The 25,754-nt window shown below is 39.0% G+C and overlaps 2 protein-coding genes across 6 annotated transcripts in view; both read right to left on the reverse strand.

The window, feature by feature from the left end:
- Window positions 1–25,754, reverse strand: part of TTBK2 (tau tubulin kinase 2) — a 161,790-nt gene that overhangs the window by 16,014 nt on the left and 120,022 nt on the right. For all 5 annotated transcript variants that reach the window (XM_060096700.1, XM_060096699.1, XM_060096702.1 and 2 more), the window contains 4 exons: window positions 16,401–16,558; window positions 6,472–6,688; window positions 3,073–3,284; window positions 694–1,282 (listed from right to left, as the gene is read on the reverse strand). In XM_060096700.1, the coding sequence (XP_059952683.1) occupies window positions 694–1,282; window positions 3,073–3,284; window positions 6,472–6,688; window positions 16,401–16,558 (1,176 nt within the window). The remainder of the gene's footprint in view (window positions 1–693; window positions 1,283–3,072; window positions 3,285–6,471; window positions 6,689–16,400; window positions 16,559–25,754) is intronic.
- Window positions 10,920–12,700, reverse strand: LOC132489396 (protein FAM136A). Its single transcript, XM_060098318.1, has one exon. It carries the CDS (start codon window positions 12,649–12,651, stop codon window positions 12,235–12,237), a length of 417 nt encoding a protein of 138 aa, XP_059954301.1. The 5' UTR covers window positions 12,652–12,700; the 3' UTR covers window positions 10,920–12,234.

A 25,754-nucleotide genomic window follows, 5' to 3' on the forward strand; every position in this document is an offset into this window, starting at 1 on the left:
TAAGGGCTTCCCTGGTGGCGCAGTGGTTGAGAGTCCGCCTGCCGATGCAGGGGACACGGGTTCGTGGCCCGGTCTGGGAAGATCTCACATGCTGCGGAGCAGCTGGGACCGTGAGCCATGGCCACTGAGCCTGCGCGTCCGGAGCCTGTGCTCCGCAACGGGAAAGGCCACAACAGTGAGAGGCCTCCATATCATTAAAAAAAAAAAAAAAAAAAAAGGAACATAAAATATGACAAATTTCTGGGTGAAGGTTATGAAGGAGAAAGGAAACAAAAAGAATGATACTAGCAAAGGTGTACCGTATAAAGTACAAACCATGAATGGTTAAATACATGCCATCCTCAACGTATTTATAATGTAGAGTTCAAAAATCTCTAGAATTACAAATTTTAAAAAATCATATTATATATACACACACAGATAGACAGCTCTTGTGGTCTAATTATAAATGTTATTATGAAATTAGGTCATGATGACATTTCACATATTAGGTTAGTATCCTGATGGAAAATCTCACTTCTTGAGAAATTTCACATTGGAATATGGACTACAGAACTTAGTCCAGACATCATTCCCTACACCCATGTGCCAAACTTAGGCCTCTGCAGAAGAATCTTAGTTGATCAACTATTAGTCCTTTCTTAATAGCACCTTGAGTGGATGACAGAAAAATGACAGGAGCAAATCACTTACTGCTGTAAGGGGTCCTTCTGCTTGTGCCTCCATTGGACTTGTGGGTGTCACTGCAATAAATTGACTACCAGCTCCAGCCTGGAGTTCCAGCCTATCTGCATATTGTTCTGAAGCAGCAGTGGCAGGGCACTTCCCAGAAACTGCTACGATCACACCTGAGGTTTCCTTCTTTAAATGATCATTTTCTGCCCAAGGACCCAATCGGAGCTTTTCATCTTGAGGCGATTCCTCTAGGACTTGAAGGACTTCGGGCTCCTCATCGGAAGGGCTTCCAGTTGTTTTATGGCCTAAAGCCTCATTTGTCCTAAAATCCCGAAGGTCCTGTTCCTTATCCACAATCACCCATTCTTTGGAGTCAACCTCCTGCTTGCAGGAGCTCAGGTTAACGGCTACAAATCCATTGCTGCCACCACCATCTGCCTGCTCAGGGGTGTTGGCAGAGGCAGGCTTGGAAGCATCTGGAAGATACTCTTCATCATAGTGCCAGATGTGGTCAGTACGGGACACAGCAGGAACACAAGGCTTATGAAGCAGAGCAGGGAGAACAGATTCCTTTCCTTCACTGGAATCTTTCTGCATTTTCTCCAAGCTTAAGAAAATGAACACAAGTTACTTAACTGTCTTAGGGAGAATACTTATTATATAGCCTATAAGTTCTATACAGAACTAATATTTACCCACAGAGGAGAAAAAAACAATATGGACAAAGCATAAGGAACATTTCACGGGTGGGTAACGCTCTGCTCCAGCTGTCATATCCTGTTTTGGAAGACGGAGCCCGTAGGAGGAAGATGTCTCTCCTGCTGCTGGGCAGGAAAGAAGCCTAACCAGGTTAACCAGGGTGACTTGTGTGATCCAGTTCACCTTTGCTTTGCCAGTTCAATCACACTGCCCTCTGCTCTCTGCTCTGCTCTGCGGGACTGCGGGACAACTTACCCAAGGGGCTTTTGCCTCAGCAGAGGCCCTACAGAAGGAAATGAGGAAGCTAATACACATCAGGCAAATACTTTCTGCATTTGTTTTGTCTTCAGAGAGGTATATAAATGTATATCATTCAAGTAAACTCCTCCAAAGACAGGGCTAAGCAATAGTGTGACTGGTGGTATTTGGCTGCACTGCCTTCTGAGAACTGCTCTCACCTGCAGGGAAGCAGGTTAACCAATACATATTTGTTCCTCTCCTTAAGTTTGTAATTAGGTGCTTCACTTCCTTCAACTGCTCCTTATTCATTCTAGGTTCTGGCTTGAGTTCATTTTCTTGGAGTACTTCTGTTCTCTGTCTTATCTCTCAGCTCTTCCCTCAGCATGGACTCTCTTTTTAGTTACATTCTTCTGTTAGACTAATTTTTTCCCAAACTAAGCTTTTATCCCTATCACACTTTTGTTTTTATTCCCAATCTCATGCACAACTGAAAATGTTTAAACACTGCCCCAGTCCATCCTTTTGATCATATCAACGTGTAGACACAAGCTTACATCACATAGCTGTGAGACTGAATGAGTACCATATGAAGAATACACAGCTATGAAGTGCTGTTTAAAATGGAAGCTAGATTGGACTAGGCCAGAAGTGGCTGAATTATCTTCAGACACAGTAACTATTATGTTAGTTAAATACATGGTCCTTCTAACTTCATATTTCTTTGCCAATAGTAGCCACTGGGGATGTACAATTGAAGGATGTGACTATTATTAAAGTCACTCAGGTCTTAATATTACTAAAGCCTTCTATAATTCATAAATATATCCCAAGTTCTTTTTAAAGTTTCATTTCAGTCTTTTGTTATCAAAATTGGAGATAAGGGGCCTTAGAACCATGAACTACAAACAGTCGTTACCTATGTATAGCTCTCTAAAGTTCCAACTTTCCTTCTTTCTAGGTAGAATGATAAATATTCATGTCTCTTTTTCCTACAGCATTTACTTATAGAAGGCCTTCATTAAATTGAATTCAACTGCCTATCACTTGTATATAAATTACTTTTTCCCCTACTTCATGTACTCTTCCTTCTTCTTGCCTAATACCATCTTTTTCATGCCCTCTCTTACAATGCTTCTCCATTCCAATAAAAGAGATCATCTTCCAAACAAAATCACTTCAAAATGTTCATTTAATTCATACCTAGTCTTATGAGGTTTCCAGCTCCCACAGCCAAAGGCTATATGTTATAGAACTTGTAATAATATCAGAAGGCAAGTCACATTAAGAATGAGGATGTTAACTAAAAACATGGATAAAGATGACAGCTTAATCAAATCAGTGCTACAAAAATGTAAAAACTCCTTATCTGAAAAACTTTACATAATAGAAAGTAATAATATCAATAGTGTTTTAGTTGCTTTAAAAAAAAGAAAAAGAAAAAGAAAAGCTATTTTATACCAGGTCTCAATAAACTTGTCAGTATCTGGCTTTGGCTCCAGCACCAAACGTTTTTCCAGCTCAAAGCTGTGGATGGAACGTAACTTTCGCACCAATGGAACATCTCTGTCTGGCTGAGTAATCTCTGAGCGGACACGAATTGGTGAACCAAGGCTTGGAGCATTCAGAATACCATTTGCTTGACCATGGCTGTTCTCCTCTTCAGTAGCAGCCTAGCAAAACATAAAAGGAAACCATGAAAAACATTCTAGTCACTATAAATGACAGGAATCATTGAAGTCTTTCAAAATAATATAAGCAAATGATTGGGGGTTTTTTCAGAAGATTAGGATATTTTGGCTAGTGTAATTCATTACATACTTGTCTATTAACCCTTTATTAAATAAGTTTTCTAAATTTATTCTCAGTTTCAGTATTTTTAGTGTTTTATATTTTGGTACAAAGATAAACAGACTGAAAACGTTTAACAACCTTGGCTTTTTGTATTATGTCTAACTAAATGTTTGCCGGACCTATTCCACTAAACCAAAAGTAAACCTGGAGAGGACATTCTCTCTGAGACATAAGTAGTCTCACAAGAGGTAGGAGAGGTTGCCAAGCCTGAATACTCCCTGTCTCAGTTCCTCTCTAAAAACCAACCAAACAACAACAAGAAAACTAGAGCTAGAACAATAAGCAGCTGGGTAGAGCAGAAGGAGGCTGAGAATGAGGCAGCCCAGAGGGGTGGAGGTGCCTAAGGACAGAGGATACAGTAGCACTATTACCAGGGAAATTAAGCTTTACACCAGCAGTAGGGAGCGAGAGGAAGTCTGAATGTCTATTCTGATTAGAGACCCTCAAGAATGCCCAGTTGGTCTTAAACTGGGGGTGCTCTCTGGCTACCAGGAGAAGCAGAAGACAATCTTCTCCGAAGGAAGGTTTCCCCAACCCCCAATTTAGGCCTACAGGACTCCCATGAATTATTAATTAATGAGTAAAACACTAAAGGTAGTCAAACATATAAGAAGGCATGCCACCATGACCAAGAGTCAGCAGAAGTGATAATAATAATTTTAAAAAATGTTTGTAACTCCCAAAGACTTCAGGTATCAAACTTGTTCAGATACAGCATATAGAACAGTTATGCATAAAATGTTTAAATATATAAAGGTCAACAAAGGATTACTTGGAACTAACTGATGAATTTAATTTAAATATTCAATTAAGTTGTTAAACAGCAAATTAGCCACAAAAGGCCAAAGTTATTAATTCATGAATAAGAAGACATAGCAAAAGAAATTACCTAGAATGAAGCACAGCAAGATAAGAAGAAAAATATAAAAAATGATATTAAGAGATGACAGAATAAAAAGATCTAATATATGTTTACTTAATTGGTGTCCCTGAAAGAGAGAACAGAAAGAATGAAGAGGTGACAATATTTAGGTAGAGAACAGCTGTGCATTTCCCAGAACTGATTAAAAAAAGAAATATGTGTATGCTTATATATGTCATAGTTAAAGTGCAGAACACCAAAGACAAGGAGAAAAGCTTAAAAGTAGCTGGGGGGGGCCTCCCTGGTGGCGCAGTGGTTGAGAGTCCGCCTGCCGATGCAGGGGATGTGGGTTCGTGCCCCGGTCTGGGAGGATACCATATGCCGCGGAGCGGCTGGGCCCGTGAGCCATGGCCGCTGGGCCTGCGCATCCGGAGCCTGTGCTCCGCAACGGGAGAGGCCACAACAGTGAGAGGCCCGAATACCGCAAAAAGAAAAAAAAAAAAAAAAAAAAAAAGTAGCTGGGGGAATGGTCATCTACCAAAAAAAAGAAAGAAAAAACAGTAGACTTCTGAACACTAATAATTGAAGACAGAAGAAAAATAACTGTCAATCAAAAAATCTGAAGGCAGCAGAAACTATTTTTAAAGAATAAGCCTGAAATACATACATTTACAGCTAGGTAAAAATTGAAAGAGTCCTCTATCAGAAGACCTCAACCAAAGAAACTTCTAAAGGGAATATTTCAGGAAGAAAAATGATTGAGTTGGGGACTTCCAAAATTGCAAGGAAATGGTAAACATCTATGAAAATTCCATATAAACATTACTTGTATAAAAGAATACCACTAATAATCTAATTTACATAATTTTTAAAAGGAAGGAATTAAAAAATGAAAATAATTAAATGTAGATTAAATAGTGATAACATGTGAAAGAAAACTAATTAAGACCTATGTCAAGTGCCACTACACTCTGTCACATACACAAACACCCATATGGGCTGACAACTGAGAATGTCACTAGAGAATTTTTACTAAGAACAGTTTGCTCCTGGTGTTTACTATAAAGGCAGCCAGAGGTGACATTACAAAAATCTGACACTGACTTCCTGACTACTTTTCACTACTTATTCCTGATTACTACTAGTCCAAATAGTGCTAACCAACAACCAGACCACAGGGCAGCATATCACATCTATGCAGAGAATGTTCCTGCAAATGACTCCCATTATTGAAAGTATATACTGTTAATTTTAAAAAATTATATAGTTTAAAAATATAGTATATATTGTCCAAAGATAGGCCAAGCTCCTCAGACGTTGTCACAGAAGATTCTTTTCAAGATATATTTCCCATTCACAAAGCAGGACTAGCAAAGTTTCTATCAATCATGTTAACAGATATGAGCCGGGAGTCTCATTTTACACCTATAAATTTAACCTCCTTCCCAACTAAATAATTATAAAAACACAGGAAGTACCAAAAACTAACTGATTTGTAATTCATTGCCCCTCCATCCCATTAATCATCATCTTCCATGAAAATGGAAATGACAGGAAACAGTAAGATCAAAGAGAAATTTGGGGATAATCTACCCAAAGACTACTGAAAATCATTGAATTCAGAAGTCTATATTTCTCCCCATACTTACAAGTGGACCTGTTTACAATCCTAATGAAGAAAAAATCATGTTATTCAACATCCACTTTGTCAGCTCATGACCAGTTTGATGCTTTCCACTTCTAACCCTCATTTCCCTGCCTCCATTTGAGATAGTTTTCAGAATGAACACTCAGCTCCATTGGTCTACACTATGGAAGGGGCCCAGTCTTGTCATTCTACTTGGAAGGACCATTAACTTCTGTTCTATAGATGTCTCTTCTTTTAGACTCCGTGTCTGGTTATTTTTTTAAAACTACCTTCATCTTTTCCACAAAATACAAGATGAAGATTAATTTTTGGTGTCCATACCTGAGCATTATGAGCAAAATTAGACAAAAATATTGCAATTACAAATATATAAATAACTAGCAACACAACGTTCTACTTCTCATTCAAAATTGAGAATCATGATACTTTGCTACATCAATAGGAGAAAAATAATAAGACACTGAGAGATATCACTTCCTATGCAAGAAATACACACCTTACAAATCCCAAGCTTTATCTTATTCCTATTGGTATCCATCTCTTCCCAGACATCCTTCTCCTGGGGACGAGGGTGTCCCAGAGATCCAGGCAATTTATCTGGTGACACACCAACAGGGATGCCATTCTCTCCATCACTAAGCTGTTCATCTGGAAACACCTCATCTGTATTTTCTCGAAGCAAGTCTCCTGGGATGGGAGTGGCATTGGCAATTCTGAAAATGAGGAATGAAAATAAGGCAGAACTTAAAAACACCAGAATTAAAAATTACTATGGGACTATCCTACATTTTGTTTCTGGATTTAAATGATGAAGTCTATACATAATTAAGAAAGTAAAACAAAACAAAAAACCTCAGAAACTTAGGGCATGCCAATTCTACAAACTAAAAATGCATTTTTTTTTTTGGCCACACTGTGTGGCATGTGGGATCTTAGTTCCCCAACCTGGGACTGAACCCGTGCCCCCTGCACTGGGAGCACAGTCTTAGCCACTAGACCACCAGGGAAGTCCCTAAGACTGCATTTTTGTTTTGTTTTTTATTTTATTTTTTTTAACATCTTTATTGGAGTATAATTGCTTTACAATCGTGTGTTAGTTTCTGCTTTATAACAAGGTGAATCAGTTATACATATACATATATCCCCATATCTCCTCTCTCTTGCGTCTCCTTCCCACCCTCCCTATCCCACCCCTCTAGGTGGTCACAAAGCACCGAGCTGATCTCCCTATGCTATGTGGCTTGCTTCCCACTAGCTATCTATTTTTAAAACTGCATTTTGATCAACAGAATTTTCAAGCTGATTTAAAAATACAAATAACTCCCTAATTTAGCAATCACTTTAAAAGTTAGAAACCTTTCATTTATTTTGCAAGGATTCTTTGTGAATTTTAATATTTTCTATTCTTTACCTATTTTTCTTAGAGAATAACAAAAACTATAAACAGAAAAATGTTAAGTGTCATAATGATATAAGCAGGTATTAGATCAATCAGTTACGTTTTATTTTTTAAATAGTGTACTATATGCATTTGCTTTTTCATTTACAGACTTTTTACTAAGTACCTATTACATGTAAGGCCCTAGGGACATAAAAAGAAGAAAGGAAATTCTTGCCCTCTAGGGGAAACTAGAAATTCTGCAATTATACAGTTCATATGGTCCTGTATGAACTGATTATGAACAAATAGAAAATATTAATTGGCACTTGTCTATATGTTCTTTCAAAGCAATTTCATGTCCTATTTACATAGTTGGTCATCTCTCCCTTAGACTTCTGGCCCATGAGGGGCTTTACTAGTTCTTAGCTATCACTCACTAAGTGATCAGGTCCCTGCTGGCTCTAATGTTCTATAACTAGTATGTTCTACTCTACATACTAGTTGTTGGTTTTTTTTTTTAAATATTGCTGACTGAACACAACATTCAGCACACAGTGAAACCTTTTCTTAGCATTATCTGCACTGTCTAAAAGCAAAAAAAAACCGCCTTCAGTAGATTATACTGACACATACAATTATTATGAGTGGGAAAATAGACATCTTCTCAGTGTACCACTCTAAGGGCAATGGTTACACCCTGGCCCAGGTGTCATAAATATGTCATGATTTAGAACCTGCTGCATAAAAAAATTAAATTAAAAAAAAAAGAACATGATTTTTCAGGGACTTGTTCCACCTGATTTGATGACCTTCACTACCACCACTCTCAATGTTAATCTGGAAAAGCACTGATAATGGCTCCCAGGGAAAAACCCTACAGCCTTGTAAAGTACTCCTTGTAGTTCTGACACTGGGATACAGTGGAAAGGTAGTTTGACCCAAAATAGTTCAAATGAAAGGATTTAATGTAAAAGTAATTAAAGTTCAGAAATAGACTACTTAAAAGATATATTTTTCAGATATAAGTTCAATATAATTTGTTTATTGACATAAGGAATTATAATGGACACTAACCTACATGTGCTATGTGGTAATCCAAATGTTTACTGAAAGAATTCCCTCTATTCCTGAGAAAAGGGAATGGCAAAGGAGGAATATTTGAATTCAGGAAGCTCAACCTACTAGCTCCACATTTTTCCCCCCATTTTAGTCACTCAATGTTCTTCCAAATCCTTTTTTCCCTAGCCTAGCTACGATTCTGCTTCTTTCCAACTACCCCAATTGCTTGGCATTTCCTCCTTCCATCTCTCAGGAAACAAACCACACCTCCACCTATGAAACTGCCTCCATTTTTACTCTATCCTAGTTTCCCCCTTATATCGTGTGCTTCAGTGTAAGAGCACACACTTCAAGGAACGTTTCCATCTTCTCCACACAGGCTACCTCCCACATGTCTCAAGTTCCTCTCAGCATTTATTCCACCAGTTTTATTCCTTGCTTAATTATTATTTTCTTCCTTCTCCTGTAACTCTGATCCAAATCTGGAGTTTGAGATATGGAAAGAAAGCATTCTTGCCCAAGACAATTATATTATGTTCAGGAATAAGTATGATAAGAAAGATATATGTGGGAGTATTATTAGCACATGGCCTGTGTTTGCAGGCAAGGTATAAATTACAGAAGCAGATTAAGGGAAAAAATTAAGAAGATATATGGAAGAACTGGACAGATGTCAAGAGAAGTAATAAGATTGGACACCCTTTTCATATGCCCGTCCCCATAATCTAAGGTAGGGGTCAGCAAGTTAGGGCCTGTGAGCCAAATCTGGCCTGTTCACCTATTTTTGTAAATACTGTGTATGGCACAAAGGCATGCTCATTCATTTACATACTGCCTACCTCTGCTTTAGCACTACAGTGGCAGCAGTAGTGGTGACAGACAGCAGAGCCCACAAATATTTATCGGCTCTTAGTGAACGATAAGGCTTGCTGACTCCTGATCTAAAGCATCCTCTTACCTTTTCCTGAACTTACTTTCTCCCTCTATTAAGAACTAAGAGTTGTGGGACATAAATTATCATTTTTTCTCTTTAACACTGATTCTCTAGGGCTTTCCAGGTATTCTACCATATCATCTGCAAAAAGAGATAACTCAGAGGTCAGCAAACTTTTTCTAAAGGCTCAGATAGTAAATGGTAGGCTTGTGGGCCTAATAATTTGCAGGCAAGATGGATGCTAAAATTAGTAGGCAAATGTATGGAAAAACAAGTTCATTCGAATAGTCTCAAAGTATCTTCTCACAAGATACTTATTACTTACAAAGGGAAAAATAGTAACTTTATATAAAGTGGAAAACCTAACACAACCATAACCAGATTACCAACATTAATATCATCAGTAATAAGACATCTTGACATTATATATCTCCTTATTCAATGCCATCGATTTTCCTCTTATCTTGGCTTTAAATGTATACCACAGATTCTTTTTTTTTTTAAAGAACTTCTTTTTTAAATTTATTTATTTATTTATTTTTGGCTGCGTTGGGTGTTCGTTGCTGTGTGCGGTGCAATGGGGGTTACTAGTTGCAGCGAGTGGGGGCTACTCTTTGTAGTAGTGCACGGGCTTCTCACTGCGGTGGCTTCTTTTGTTGCTGAGCACTGGCTCTAGGTGCGCGGGCTTCAGTAGTTGTGGCCCTCAGTAGTTGTGGCTCACAGGCTCTAGAGTGCAGGCTCAGGAGTTGCGGTGCACAGGCTTAGTTGCTCCGTGACATGTGGGATCTACCCAGACCAGGGATCAAGCCCATATCCCCTGCAATGGCAGGTGGATTCTTAACCACTGCGCCGCCAGGGAAGCCCCTATACCACAAATTCTGATATGTATTGTTTTAATTATCATTATTTTCCTATTACTTCACTTTGTATTTTCCCTTTCACCCAAGAGTAGTTTAATTGGAGGTTTTTAAGTTTCCAGGTAGAAGGGCCTTTGACATTTTTGTTTTTGTTAGCAATTTCTAGTTCTATTACAGTGTGATCAGACAGTGTAATATTTCTGCTTTATGGAACAACTTATATGTTTTCTTGGTGACCTGATAACTGATCAATTTTTGTGAATGTCCCAGGGGTACTTGAGCAGAAGGTATAACCTCTATCATCAGGGTGTAGATATTGAAAAATATGCCTAAGATCTACCTTATTGATTGTGTTGTTTGTCTTCTATTTCATATTCTTTGTTAACTTGAATTCAGTCTTGAACTGAGTTGTATATTAAAATCTCCAATTACTAGTGTGTTTCTTTGTCTCCTTTAATCTCTCATAGTTGTTGCTTCCTAAAAATGACTGTTGTGATTCTGGTGACAATATTAATAAATACTATGTCCCACTTGTGAACTGTGACACTTAACATTAAAAAGTACGCTTCCATCTCTATAACTTTTAAAGCTTTATTTTGGCTTGAATTCTACATTGTCTGATATCAGGATTGTTGTTCTCTTCTGACCGTTTCCATTTTTCTGGTTTATCTTTGTCCATCCCTTTCTGAAACATGTTTTTTTTTTTTTTTGGAAGAAAAATTAAGTCATGTATTTTTAAAACCAAACCACTAGGAAAATATATCACAGTCTTGAAACAGCAAACAGACAGGCTATATTATCATTTCAAGTAATAAGTTGGTAAAAACACAAGGTCCTTAATACAATGATAAGGTGCCAGAACTGGGGCAAGAACAACGCATGTCGCACAAGTAGTATTTGGTACCGGAGGGCTGTCCCGTTTTTTGCTCTAAAGGAGTCACAGCTTGCCCCTGAGTTGCTTACTTTTTCTTCTTTGACCTTCGTGTTGCCAAGGGATTGTTTCAACAGAGCTCTGTTATCACAGGGGGCAAAGTAAGCAATACTGGGTTTAGGCTTTCATTCTATTTTGTTTTACAAAAACCAGATTTTTCCAAAGCCAGTACTTCATAACTCTCTTAATTAAGCAGCTAACAATTCCTCTTTCACTGTTCATTCTTGAAGACTAGCATATAGCACAATCAAAATCCCCTTTCCCTTCAAGGGTGAGTGTCACTGCAAGATTGTCTTGTCACTCGGCTGACTCTGCTGCTGACAGCCTCAGGGCTCATCATGGCTGCCAGTCAGAGGGAAGGTTTGCTTCCCCTACCAGTGTGATAGCACTTCTTAAATTTTTGCAGGGTCTCCAGGCTGAAAGATGTCATGTGTGAGAATTTAAAGAAATGCGCATCCACATCCTGACGGCCAGAAATGAATATCTGCAAGGACCCTTTCAAAGTTTTTATCGAAACTACCTCTCCCAACTATACATCTTAAAGTAGCTTCATGCCCTTTATACAAAACAAAACCACGCAAAACAAATCCCCAGAAGCCCCCTTTCCCCTTCTAAATTAGTGACCTCATGGATTTTGTTTTATTTCCAGTTTGTGGGAAATGTTGTAGTGATCCTTCTGGTAAACAGGAGGTTGACAACAAACAGAAACACCTCTCCTCACACTCCACCAGCTCATAAGCAGGTCAGATGAACCTGCCAGCCTGTTGGTATCTGTGTACTAAGAGAATCTGGTACCTTGGAGGGCTCTGGTTTGGTACAAGGGAGACTCCCTGTTGCCAGGATAAGCACTTGCCACATGAAATTCAGGCTCACAGAAACTCTCCTGTGCTATCTCTGACCCCAATTTTAGCACCAGGTTTTTTCACTTTCTAGGTTTCAAACACAAAGGAACCAGTGTCCAGAGGCAAGTGATGTAGGCCTTAAACTTGCTGCCATCCTTATTTCCTCATTCATAAACTTTCCTTAGAAAACCCAAATCCCCATTTCTCTTTTTAAATAGACTCCTGCCTTCAGCCCCGATGGCCAATAGCAGACATCTATTTCCCAATGGATGACAGAGACTCTTTCATCTTCTTGGTCATGGTTGGGATGAGGTTCATGTGGTCATCCACACACGTGGTCACGCAACGCTCCAGCTGCCGCTTCACCTGAAGCTCTTTACTCCCTGCATCAATTGAATCTTTGGCTTTGTCGTTGCAATGCATAGTGCACCGGGCCAGGCGGTCCTGGAACTTCTCCAACTCGCTGGTCACCAGGGCCTGGGCTTGAGCCAGAGGTGCATGGCAGCGCTCAATGCACTGGTGCACTTGCTGCATGGACGCCTGGCTGTCCTCACAACAGCCGGCGCTGCACCGGAACATGAGGCCCTGCATCTTCCGGATGTTCTCTCTCTCCAGACTCTTCACCATAGAGTCCACCGCCTCCTGCACCCGGAGCTGCTGCAGCTCCGCCATGGCGACACGGCGCTGCTCCGCGCCGCGCCGGCGCCCACATGGACTCCCGGGCACCCTGAAACATGTTTTTTAAGGTATATCTCTTGTATACAGCATATGTATACAGCTATATAAACCAAACTAAAAACCTTTTAGAAGGTTTGCCTTTTTGTTCTAATCGTCATCTTTGGACATTTACCTTTTTAAATGCTCTTAGTCCCCTGTTTCCTTATTTAACCTTTTGCTATTGAGTTTCTCAGTTTTAATTGGTATTGTTTTGCTTTTCTTCTTCAGGGACTCTAACAATATGAATGCTATTCCTTCTCTGCCTTCCATTGGCACTACTTTCTCTCTAGCCCTTTTGAATGATTTATTTTCATTCTCTTGGGGCTTTTCCCCGACTTTATTCAATGCCCTTTATTAAACTTTCATTTGCGTCTACTGTCCTTTGCGCACTTTGTGATTTATTCAATTGTGAGATATCTTTTTATTCCATTTCTTTCCTGAGTTCAACGGACTATCATTTCATTGTTTCCTCCATCTTTTCCTTTTCTTTCTTCTCTCCATCCCCACACCACACTCACTCTATTTCTTAGTTTTCAAATTCTGATCCAAGGTGGTTATCCATATCTTCAATGCATGAACATATTCAGTTCCATTTGGGGTTCTGTCTTATAATTTTCTTTTTCATACTTGTTTATTCCTGACAGGAAATTTCCTTAGTAAATATGTGTTAGATTTTCTTGAGTTTTTGAAATAACACTTTATGGATATTTACAATGTTTTTCTTGTTCATTTTTGTGGCATTGGAATGTTTTACAGGATTCATAGATTAACTGGTGCCCTCCTCTGTCAGTATAGCAAAATCCAAACACTTCAGTGGATTTTTATTTGGTCAGAGGAGATATTGTGCATCTTCTGATTTTATAGTTCTCTTTTCTTATAGGTAATTAAATTTTATTTCTCCTTTTGCCCTTCTGTAATTATTCATTTATTGCCTTTCAGCTCCAAATTCATCCTTTTTGCCTATTCTGTGAAAGTGGATCTGTGTCCTTTAACTCTTTTCCTTTGCCAGCTGGCATGGGAGTTTTGTCAGTAGAAGGCACTGGAGAGACCCTGCAGGAGGAAAGGGTTTTGCTTTGGGTTCCACTGTGCAGCTTGTCAAGCTTCTCCAGCATGTGTGGCTTTCCCCGTGCCTGTCTCCTGCAGTACACAGACAGCAGCAATCAATATCTTCCCAGAGCAACGCCTACTACCCATAAGTTTTGTAGCAGAGTGTCTCTAGTAAGACACTTCCAGTAAATCGTTTTCTCTGGCACTCCGGAGGGCAGATTTCCATCAAGTTCCAGAGGCCAGATATTTCAGTAAATTCTACCAGTATGGCATTAGAGCAACTTCCCTGCCATCCAATGAGTGAGGACATACACTCGCCAACAAGGCCAGAACTCAGCCCTGGGGTGGGGACTGAGGGAGCTTTTCCTTGGATGCTTAATTCAGCCCTAGGAGTAGGAGCTGCACTTTATATTTGCTATTCCTGTATTCTTTATGGTTCTCTCTACTTTTTCAATCCCACATTATTCCATTTTTGTGTTATAGGTAATAATTCTTTGTATCATCTTTCCCTGTTCAAATTACTATGTAGTTTCTCTCTCCTGATTGGACCCAAACAGATATGTGTTTTTTTCCTTCACCATTCAACTGACAAAGGGCATTTCTCCCTTTTTGTCTTTTTTCTTCCTCAGAAGCTACATGTTTTGAATCATGAATATTTTTATCTCCCTGTAGTTTATTATCTGATCTACCTGGATACTTTTTAGTATTTTCATTCTTCGGATGGATTTAGTCTTTCTGATGTTCGTTTTAAATCAACCTTAAGTCCCAGGGCTAACTTTCCTCTTCCCACAGTTTTTATTGATCTGCCTTCAGTAAGCTTTGTGGCAGGACTGGGTGAGGCAGGAGCATAAGAGATATTACATAAGGCCTTAGGGTTTTGTTTTTTTCTCTTTTTACTTACAGTTAGTTTGATTTGGGCATCCTTTGTCTTCAAATTATGCTGAGGACATAGCTTTTATGTAGTTTTATTTTTCCTTTCTTATTATTCTATCTTATTTTAGGAAAAAACTTTGGGATATGGGAACTTAAAATCTATTCATTGACTTCAGCTACCCTGAAGTGCTATCACCTGGATTTCTGCAAATGTCAGATTTATTTCTAACAACAATCAAAGGAGAAGGAGGACAAAAGCATTTAAGCAAGAATCAAAATTTCTACATAGGCTCCCGCTCACTAACCTTTATCTAAAGTTGGATGGTTCACTCAGAGTTAGAATTATTTCCTCATTTGTAAAATGGGGTGGCTGGAATAGTGCAGTGAGTCCCAAACTCAGATAAGCATGAGAAACATCTGATGCATATGGACTTCTGTGCCATACCCCTAGACATTCTGATTCAGTAGGTCTGGGGTGAGTCCTACAAATGGGTATTTTAAACAAACATCTGTGGTGATTCTACTATAGCTAGTCAAGGTCTCACATTTAAGAATTCTTAGACTAACTAATCAGGGATATCATCTCCAGTTATATGAGTCTGTGTAACCTTTTCTGATTCAATAAGCTCTAGTGATCTCACCTCATTGTAAAAACAAAGCAATGGATTAGTGATAAAGTGTTCCAATTAGCTCATTGTATGATGATTTTTCCCTATTTACTTTTTCTTTTAAACCAACTAGAGCAGGTAAGAAAAAGGGAGGGGGGGTCAGAAAAAAAAGACAATCCCTCCCAAATAGAAAAACAACAAACAGGGCTTCCCTGGTGGTGCAGTGGTTGAGAGTCCGCCTGCCGAGGCAGGGGACACGGGTTCGTGCCCCGGTCTGGGAAGATCCCACATGCCGCGGAGCGGCTGGGCCCATGAGCCATGGCCGCTGAGCCTGTGAGTCCAGAGCCTGTGCTCCACAACAGGGGAGGCCACAACAGTGAGAGGCCCGCGTACCGCAAACAAAAAAAAAAAAAAAAAAGAAAAACAACAAACAAAAGCAACTGTATTTAATGTATATAAGGAAAACAAATCAAAAAACAAACAAAAAAAACCCCCAAGAAGATGGAAATACACTAACCTCTTCCTAATACACCTCGAAAATTAATCACTTTCATAAGAGGAGTAGCTATACGTTTTGTTCCCACTAAACTTAAGCACAGTGTAGTCAGAAATAATTGTGGCTTGTTCTTGTTCTGGGGTCCCATCTATTCCTTTTTTTTTTTTTTTGTGGTACGCGGGCCTCTCACTGTTGTGGCCTCTCCCGTTGCGGAGCACAGGCTCCGGACGCGCAGGCTCAGCGGCCATGGCTCACGGGCCCGGCTGCTCCGCGGCATGTGGGATCTTCCCGAACTGGGACATGAACCCGCGTCCCCTGCATTGGCAGGTGGACTCTCAACCACTGTGCCACCAGGGAAGCCCGCCCATCTATTCTTTAGTAGTAAATGCAACAAATGCCCCTTCTCATTTTGAAGAAAATCTACTGTACATCTGACATTAACAAGTAACACAAGCTCTAAGCTGCTACTTCACGGTATAATCTTTAAGTACTTTCTAAGAAAAGTAAATCCAAACAAAGGCATATATAAGAGCAATGTTAATTCAAGGAAACCCATAGGCACCCCTATGTCTTAGCATTTGGTCATCTGAAGGAACCTGGATGGCATAAAAGACATTTCTGCTAATATTGATACAACACATCTAGGAAAGACACTGATGAACCACCTGTTTAGGACATACCCAATTGCCGCAGGGGTCAAGCGGGTGTGCAGCTGAGGAGTGGCAGAAGTAGTGGTGGTGGTGAGGGAGCCATCAGTTCCAGTCTTCTCCCAGTCGAAAGGGTCACTCTCAATTACTCCAAAGGTATTGATGCTGTTGTCAAACACGGATGCAAGAAGCTAAACCACGAAAGGAAAAAACTAGAGTAAGCCAACAGAAAACATAATCACTTTATTCTATAAGAGACAGCACCTCAGACTCTTAAATTAGTTTAGTAGTATGACTTTTTTTAAAAGCCTGATGATACAAATAGGGGAATTTGAATAAAGATTATATACGGATGATAATATTCAATTAATATTGATTTTTCTCAGTTGAGATACTGGTTTTTAGTTATGTAGGATAATGTATTTTTTCTTGGAAGATAAATAATGAAGCGTCATACTTAAAACCTACTTTCTGATGGTTTGGCAAAAGGAAATGTGTATTGTATGTGTATGTGTGCATTCAGTTTCAACCATATGATCACTTTTTTGTGTGTGTCAAAAAGGGGCACATACGGTTCAACTTAAATAAGTGACCGGGTTAACAGGTGGTATATCTAGGTTAAGAGGCATATAAAAGTTCATTGTGCTGCCTTAGAGTTTTTTTGTGGGTTTGAAAAATTCTTAAACTGTGTGTGTGCACATGAATTATCAAAAAGAAATATGCTCTGTTATTTTATTTATATTATATATTATTCCATTTTTGTCTTTAAATTCCAAAAGTCTAATGTAATATTGAGAAAGATCTCATAAAGACCTTCCTTTATGTTTGACAGTATGCAACATTTTCAATTTTATGATTAAAACTGGATTAATATCTCATCATTTCTCTTACTCTGTTAGTATCCTATCCTCAGAGATTCATCGTGTACATTTCCTGCCCCAGACCTGAAATCAGCACTTCTTCACTGGAGGATTTTTTACAAAGGTCTGTTTTAGGCTTTAAAGAGATTACTCTGGCTAAGAAGTGGAGAACAGATGCCATAAATAGGAGGGGGATGAGGGTGCTAGGAAGAGATGACCATTTAGGAGGCTACTGTCAACTGAGCCAGCATGGTAACAGTGGAGGTGATAAGAAGTGGTAGGATTTGGACATAATTTGTAGAGCCAACAGAACTTATTGAGAGATTAGATGAAAGCTGTGAAAGTAAAGAAAGAATAAAAGAATAATTTATATTTCTGTCCCGAGCCACTGGGTAAATGGTGGTGCCATTTACTGAGGTGGAAAGCAGTGAATGTGAGGATTGGGATATTGAAAGTTTTATGGTGTTTAGGGAGGAATAGAGAATACAGATACAAATTTGAGAGTCATCAGCATATTGATATAAATGGGTATTATTTAAAGCCACATGACTAGATGATATCATCTAAGGAGAGTGGGTAACAAGGGCTAAGGCTTAGGGCACTCCAACATTTAGATGGAAAGAAGAGCTGGACTCAGCAAAAAAACAAAACGAAACAAGGAGTGGCCAGTGAGGTAGGAAACAGGTGTGTGGTGTTCTAGATACCAAGTGAAGAAACCACCTCAACAATGCTATCAATTATAAACTTATGGTTATTTTTGATTATTTAATTGATTTCACCCAGACTGTAAGCTCCACGAGGCTGGTACGTGTCTGATCTTGCTCATCACTGTATCTAACCAATGCCTTATGTCTAAGAGTGCCATATTGTGATTTATATGAAATAAATATTTGGTCATTTAGAGGACCAAAAATACATTTCTATATATATTTGGTCTTTGTCCACAGTTCCTGACTCACAGCTCCCAAAACCCTTGAAATTTTCTGAGAGATAAGAGCAGTTGGAGCATTTTTTGTTATAGTATTTGATCTCTACTCCTCAGTTCCTGAAATCACTTCTGAGCCATAAAGGTGAAATGGGTGTCTTGTTATTCATAACAAATCCCTTTCTACCAGAACTGGGTTTATGTTAATAAGGTGACTTCTGGAAAGCACCTAAGGATGGAGGCTGGTCACCAGAGGAACCAACCACGTGATTAGAGGGTTGGAACTTTCAGTCCCACACCCCTGGCCTCCAGGGGAGGGAAGAGGGGTTGGAGGTTGAATCAATTACCAGTGGTCAATGAATTAATCAATCATTCCTATATAATGAAGCCTCCATAAAAACCCAAAAGGATGGCTTCAGAGACCTTCCAGGTTGGTGAACATGTGGAGGTACTGAGAGTGGTGCCCTTGGAAAGGGCACGGAAGCTCCACACCCTTTCCTCATACTTTGTTACATGCAGTTCTTCCATCTGGTTGCTTGAGTTATATCCTTTGTAATTAACTGGTAATCTAGGGGGAAAACTGGTTTCCCAAGGCCTATGAGCCACTCTAGCAAGTTAATCAAACCCAAGGACGGGGTCATGGCAACCTCCAATTTATAGCCAGTCAGTCAGAAGTACACATGACAACTAGGACTTGTAATTGGTATCTAAAGTGGAAGGTAGTCTTGTGGGAATGAGTCCTTAACCTGTGAAATCTGATGCTATTTATCTCTGGGTAGATGGTGTCAGAATTGAGTGAAATTTTAGGAATCCAGCTGGCAGCAGAGAATTGCTTGGTGGTATGGGAAAAAAAAATTGGAATTGTGGGTGCAGAACCCTTAAATAGTACTCTAAAAACAGTTTGAGAATAAATGTTTATTTGTACTAATACTTGCTGAAAGATTCACATGATCCTACCTTTTGTTTAAGTACCCTCCCTCAAAAAAAATAATAGATGTAGAAAAGGAAACTAAAAAGCTAAAAGGAATTGGGAATGGCATAGTTATAAAACCTCGGAATTTTTATTTTGGTCCTATTTTTGTTGACATAAGTTATCAATGTTACACCTCAGATCCTCCCAAATTGTCAGAGGTAGAGGGCTTTAGAAAACACAAAGGATGACAGGAAGATGGACTGAAACCCTGCACACAAGGATTGAAACCCTGCACCTGAGAACTGAAACAGCAGACCTTGGACCTCTTTCCAACTCTGGAAATTGAGGTTCTCATAGGTTCCCACAGAGTGACATGTTTCTTTCCTGAAAGGTGGAGTCCCCATCCACAAGGCAGCAAATGCTGTGCTGTGTGAGTACTCAGACTGCTACTGCTAAGTGCTCTGCCTGTACTGCTTGGCAATAGGCATGGTCCTAAACAGTTTTTATTGTCAGATGATGGAATTCTTTTCTTACATTTATCATAGTATTGTATATCTTAGAAAATGTAGCATATGCCATTGGTCCAAAAATAAGAAACAGTTCATTACTATGATGGTGATAACTTGAGACCAGCAGCAGGAGGCAGAAGGATGGAGGGCACATAACAAAAGAAATAGAAGGAAAGCTAAAAGCACTGAAGCACTGAAGCACTGAAGGCACCCTGCTGGGAACAAATGGTCAGATGATTAGAGCTCTGCAGATACCTTAAAGAGCAAAACATTTCCAATGTAGCAGAATAATTTTCTAATTCAGGACCACGGTTGCTCTAAATCCTAAACTTCAACAGACTGGGATAGTAGAAATAGGACAAGTCAAGGCCTTTTTTTTTTTTTTTTTGGTAACTGAATTCATCATATCACATTTGGCTAAAATAAATAACAAGACTGGAAAAACTCAATTCAGTTACTCGTTCAAATAGATTTCAGAATATAAATCATTAACCTTATAAATCAAATATATATACACATATATGTATGTATGTATAAATAAATAAAACTTGTAGTCCTCATCCTTTCTTTTTTTTTTTTTTTTTTTTTTTGCGGTACGCGGGCCTCTCACTGCTGTGGCCTCTCCCGTTGCGGAGCACAGGCTCCGGACACACAGGCTCAGCGGCCGTGGCTCACGGGCCCAGCCACTCCGCGGCATGTGGGATCTTCCCGGACCGGGGCACGAACCCGTGTCCCCTGCATCGGCATGCGGACTCTCAACCACTGCACCACCAGGGAAGCCCCCTCATCCCTTCTTATAGCCCAGTACTACTGCGGATTAAAACACTTTCACTTTCCAATCAGAACAGGAGCTCACTGTGCAGTAATTCTCAAACTGAAAAGGAAGCAGAGCAAAAATCTGAAAAAACCTTCCAGATGATTCTGACACTTCCCTCTAGGAAGACATGATCCATATCTCTTCACTAAGAATCACTGGAAATCTAGTATATATCTGACTCCTTCTATTTAATAATGTATTCTTAGAAAATACAAACTTAACTAAAGAGTCCAGGTTTCTCAAATTAGGGTAACGTGCACCCTCAGGGGATTCAGCCATATGCCAGAGAGAGTTTAAAGTCATTTGATAAATGTGGCACAGCTTCCTGGAGAATTTTACTCAGAGTAAGACATTTAATATGATATTTTATAATACAATGAACACAAAGAAGTTAGAAAGCAAAATTCATAGGAACCTTTAGGATAAATCAAGAGAATACAAAGAAATTGTGGACTTATGGCTGACACTTTAAGACTGAGAGAACTCTTGAGAACATGTTCATACTTTGCTGCAATAGGAGAAATTGGTGAAACAGTGTGAGAAACACTAGAAGCATAACATCATCAGGAAGGTGAATCTTCCTTGAACGGAAGTAGAGAAAGGGAGGAGGTTGGGGGAAGGAGACTGGCGGTGGGGAGGGGGGCGCAGGGCAGGAAGGGGAAGAAAAGAGGAGGGAGGACCTGAGGAAGATCTGGACAGACAACAATGCAATATTACTTTTTATGTGGCTACTGTTGTTGAGTATTTGTGTCAACTTCCCTTCTGATTGCACTTACGAATAAGAGGTAGTTGTTTTTCTTAATCTTAATTCTAATGGGATATACAATAAAATGCTTTTTCTAAAACATATTATTCAAGACACAAAAAAGTACATAAAAATCAGGTACTATGTCTGGGTAATGAGATTCTGAATTATTTGGACTTTCTATTTTCTTTAATTTCCAAACTTGTATTATGATATGTATTACTTTTAATAACAAGAAAAAATTTAACAAAAATGCATTATCTAAAATAAATTAATTGTATACATAAGCATGTGTAGTCCCAAAAATGTGTGATGCAATATCCCACCACCTGGAACATCCTTATTCTTTTTTTTTTAATACATCTTTATTAAAGTATAATTGCTTCACAATGCTGTTAGTTTCTGTTGTACAACAATGTGAATCAGCCACATGCATACATATATCCCCATATCCCCTCCCTCGAGCCTCCCTCCCACCCTCCCTATCCCACCCCTCTAGGTGGTCACAAAGCCCCGAGCTGATCTCCCTGTGCTATGCAGCTGCTTCCCACTAGCTATCTATTTTACATTTGGTAGTGTATATATGTCCATGCCACTCTCACTTCACCCCAGCTTCCCCCTCACCCCTGTGTCCTCAAGTCCATTCTCTATGTCTACATCTTTATTCCTGCCCTGCCACTGGGTTCATTAGTACCTTTTTTTTTCTTTAAGATTCCATACATATGCGTTAGTATACGGTATTTGTTTTTCTCTTTCTGACTTACTTCACTCTGTATTACAGGTCCACCCACCCCACTACAAATAACTCAATTTCATTTCTTTTTATGGCTAATATTCCATTGTATATATGTGCCATATCTTCTTTATCCATTCATCTGTCAATGGGACATTTAGGTTGCTTCCATGTCCTGGTTATTGTAAACAGTGCCACAATGAACACTGTGGTACATATCTCTTTTTGAATTATGGTTTTCTCAGGGTATATGCCCAGTAGTGGGATTGCTGGGTCATATGGTAGTTCTACTTTTTGGTTTTTTTTTTTTTTTGGTGGTACGCGGGCCTCTCACTGTTGTGGCCTCGCCCATTGTGGAGCACAGGCTCCGGACGCACAGGCTCAGCGGCCATGGCTCACGGGCCCAGCTGCTCCGTGGCATGTGGGATCCTCCCGGACAGGGGCACGAACCCGTGTCCCCTGCATCGGCAGGCGGACCCTCAACCACTGCGCCACCAGGGAAGCCCTACTTTTTGGTTTTTTAAGGAACCTCCATACTGTTCTCCACAGTGGCTGTATCAATTTACATTCCCACAAACAGTGCAGGAGGGTTCCCTTTTCACCACACCCTTTCCAGCATTTATTGTTTCTAGATTTTTTGATAATGGCCATTCTGGCTGGTGTGAGGTGATATCTCACTGTAGTCTTGATTTGTATTTCTCTAATAATTAGTGATGTTGAGCATCTTTTCATGTGCCTCTTGGCCATCTGTATGTCTTCTTTGGTGAAATGTCTATTTAGGTCTTCCGCCCATTTTTTTTTTTTTTTTTTGATACTGCTCTCCTACACTGACTCTGGGCTTGGCCATGTGACCTACTTTGGCCAACACCGCCCATTTTTTAACAGTTTGTTTTTTTGATATTGAGCCCTATAAGCTGTTTGTATATTTTGGAGATTAATCCTTTGTCCCTTGATTTGTTTGCAAATATTTTCTCCAATTCTGAGGGTTGTCTTTTTGTCTTGTTTATGGTTCCCTTTGCTGTGCAAAAGCTTTTAAATTTAATTAGGTCCATCTGTTTATTTTTGTTTTTATTTTCATTACTCTAGGAGGTGGATCAAAAAAGATCTTGCTGTGGTTTATGTCAAAGAGTGTTTTTCCTATGTTTTCCTTTAAGAGTTTTATAGTGTCTGGTATTACATTTAGGTCTATAGTCCATTTGGAGTTTATTTTTGTGTATGCTGTTAGGTAGTGTTCTAAGTTCATTCTGCTACAGGTAGCTGTCCAGTTTTCCCAGAACCACTTATTGAAGAGGCTGTCTTTTCTCCACTGTATGTTTGTGCCTCCTTTGTCATAAATTTGGTGACTGTATGTGCGTGGGTTTATCTCTGGGCTTTCTATCCTGTACCACTGATCTACATTTCTGTTTTTGTGCCAGTACCATACTGTCTTGATTACTGTAGCTTTGCAGTATAGTTTGAATTTGGGAGCCTGATTACTCCAGCTCTGTTTTTCTTTCTCAAGATTGCTTTGGCTATTTGGGGGCTTTTGTGTTTCCATACAAATTGTAAAACTTTTTGTGCTTGTTCTGTGAAGAATGCCATTCGTAGTTTGATAGAGGTTGCATTGAATCTGTAGATTGCTTTGGGTAGCATAGTCATTTTCACAGTATTGATTCTTCCAATCCAAGAACATGGTCTGTTTCTCCATCTGTTTATGTCATCTTTGATTTCTTTCATCAGTGTTTTATAGTTTTCTGAGTACAAGTCTTCACCTCCTTAGGTAGGTTTATTCCCAGATATTTTATTCTTTTTGTTGCAATGGTAAATGGGATTGTTTCCTTAATTTCTCTTTCTGATCTTGCATTGTTAGTGTATAGAAATGCAACAGATTTCCGTGTATTAATTTTGTATCCTTACCAAATTCATTGATTTGGTTCTAGTAGTTTTAGTAGTTCTAGTAGTTTTCTGGTGGCATCTTTAGGATTTTCTATGTATAGTATCATGTCATCTGCAAACAGTGACAGTTTTACTTCCTCTTTTCTAATTTGTATTCATTTTATTTCTTTTTCTTCTCTGACTGCCGTGGCTAGGACTTCCAAAACTGTGTTAAGTAAGAGTGGCTAGAGTGGACATCCTTGTCCTGTTCCTGATCTTAGTGGAAATGCTTTCAGTTTTTCACCATGTAGTATGATGTTTGATGTGGGTTTGTCATATATGGCCTTTATTATGTTGAGGTAGGTTCCCTCTATGCCCACTTTCTGGAGAGTTTTTACCATAAATCAGTGTTGAATTTTGTCAAAAGCTTTTTCTGCATCTTTGAGATGATCATATGGTTTCTATTCCTTAATCTGTTAATATGGTGTATCACATTCATTGATTTGTGTATACTGAAGAATCTGTGCCATCCCTGGGATAAATCCCACTTGGTCATGGTGTATGATCCTTTTAATATGTTGTTGGATTCTGTTTGCTAGTATTTTGTTGAGGATTTTTGCATCTATGTTCATGGGTGATATTGGTCTATAATTTTCTTTTTTTGTGGTATCTTTTTCTGATTTTGGTACCAGGGTGATGGTGTCCTCGTAGAATGAATTTGGGAGTGTTCCTCCCTCTGCAATATTTTGGAAGAGTCTGAGAAGGATTGGTGTTAGCTCTTCTCTAAATATTTGATAGAATTCACCTGTGAAGCCATCTAGTCCTGGACTTTTGTTTGTTGGAAGATTTTTAATCAGAGTTTCAATTTCATTACTTGTGATAGGTCTGTTTATATTTTCTAATTCTTCCTGGTTCAGTCTTGGAAAATTATACCTTCCCCAAATTTGTCCATTTCTTCCAGGTTGTCCATTTTATTGGCATGGAGTTGCTTGTAGTAGTCTTTTAGGATATTTTGTATTTCTGCAGTCTGTTGTAACTTCTCTTTCTTCATTTCTAATTTTATTGACTTGAGTCCTCTCCCTCTTTTTCTTGATGAGTCTCGCTAATGGTTTATCAATTCTGTTTATCTTCTCAAAGAAGCAGCTTTTAGTTTTATTGATCTTTACTATTGTTTTCTTTGTTTCTATTTCATTTATTTCTGCTCTGATCTTTATGATTTCTTTCCTTCTACTGACTCTGGGTTTTCTTTGCTCTTCTTTCTCTAGTTGCTTTAGGTGTAGGGTTAGATTGTTTATTTGAGATTTTTCTTGTTTCTTGAGGTGAGATTGAATTGCTATAAACTTCCCTCTTAGAACTGCTTTTGCTGCATCCCGTATGTTTTGGGCCATTGTGTTTTCGTTGTCATTTGTTTCTATGTATTTTTTTATTTCTTCTTTGATTTCTTCAGTGATCTCTTGGTTATTTAGTTGTGCACTGTTTAGCCTCCATGTATTCATGTTTTTTACAGTGTTTTTCCTGTAATTGATTTCCAATCTCATAGTGTTGTGGTCAGAAAAGATGCTTGATACAATTTCAATTTTCTTAAATTTTCCGAGGCTTGATTTGTGACCCAAGATGTGATCTATCCTGGAGAATGTACCGTGTGCACTTGAGAAGAAACTGTATTCTGCCATTTTCGGGTAGAATGTTCTATAAATGTCAATTAAATCTATCTGGTCTATTGTGTCATTTAAAGCTTTGTTTCCTTATTTATTTTCTGTTTGGATGATCTGTCCATTGGTGTAAGTGGGGTGTTAAAAGTCCCCTACTATTATTGTGTTACTGTCGATTTCCCCTTTCATGGTTGTTAGCATTTGCCTTATGTACTGAGGTGCTCCTATGTTGGGTGTGTCAACATTTATAATTGTTATACCTTCTTCTTGGATTGATCCCTTGATCATTATGTAGTGTCCTTCCTTATCTCTTATAACAGTCTTTATTTTAAAGTCTATTTTATCTGATATGGGTATTGCTACTCCAGCTTTCTTTTGA

This window comes from Mesoplodon densirostris, chromosome 4 (genome assembly GCF_025265405.1).
Source record: "Mesoplodon densirostris isolate mMesDen1 chromosome 4, mMesDen1 primary haplotype, whole genome shotgun sequence".
NCBI classification, from domain to species: Eukaryota; Metazoa; Chordata; class Mammalia; order Artiodactyla; family Ziphiidae; genus Mesoplodon; species Mesoplodon densirostris.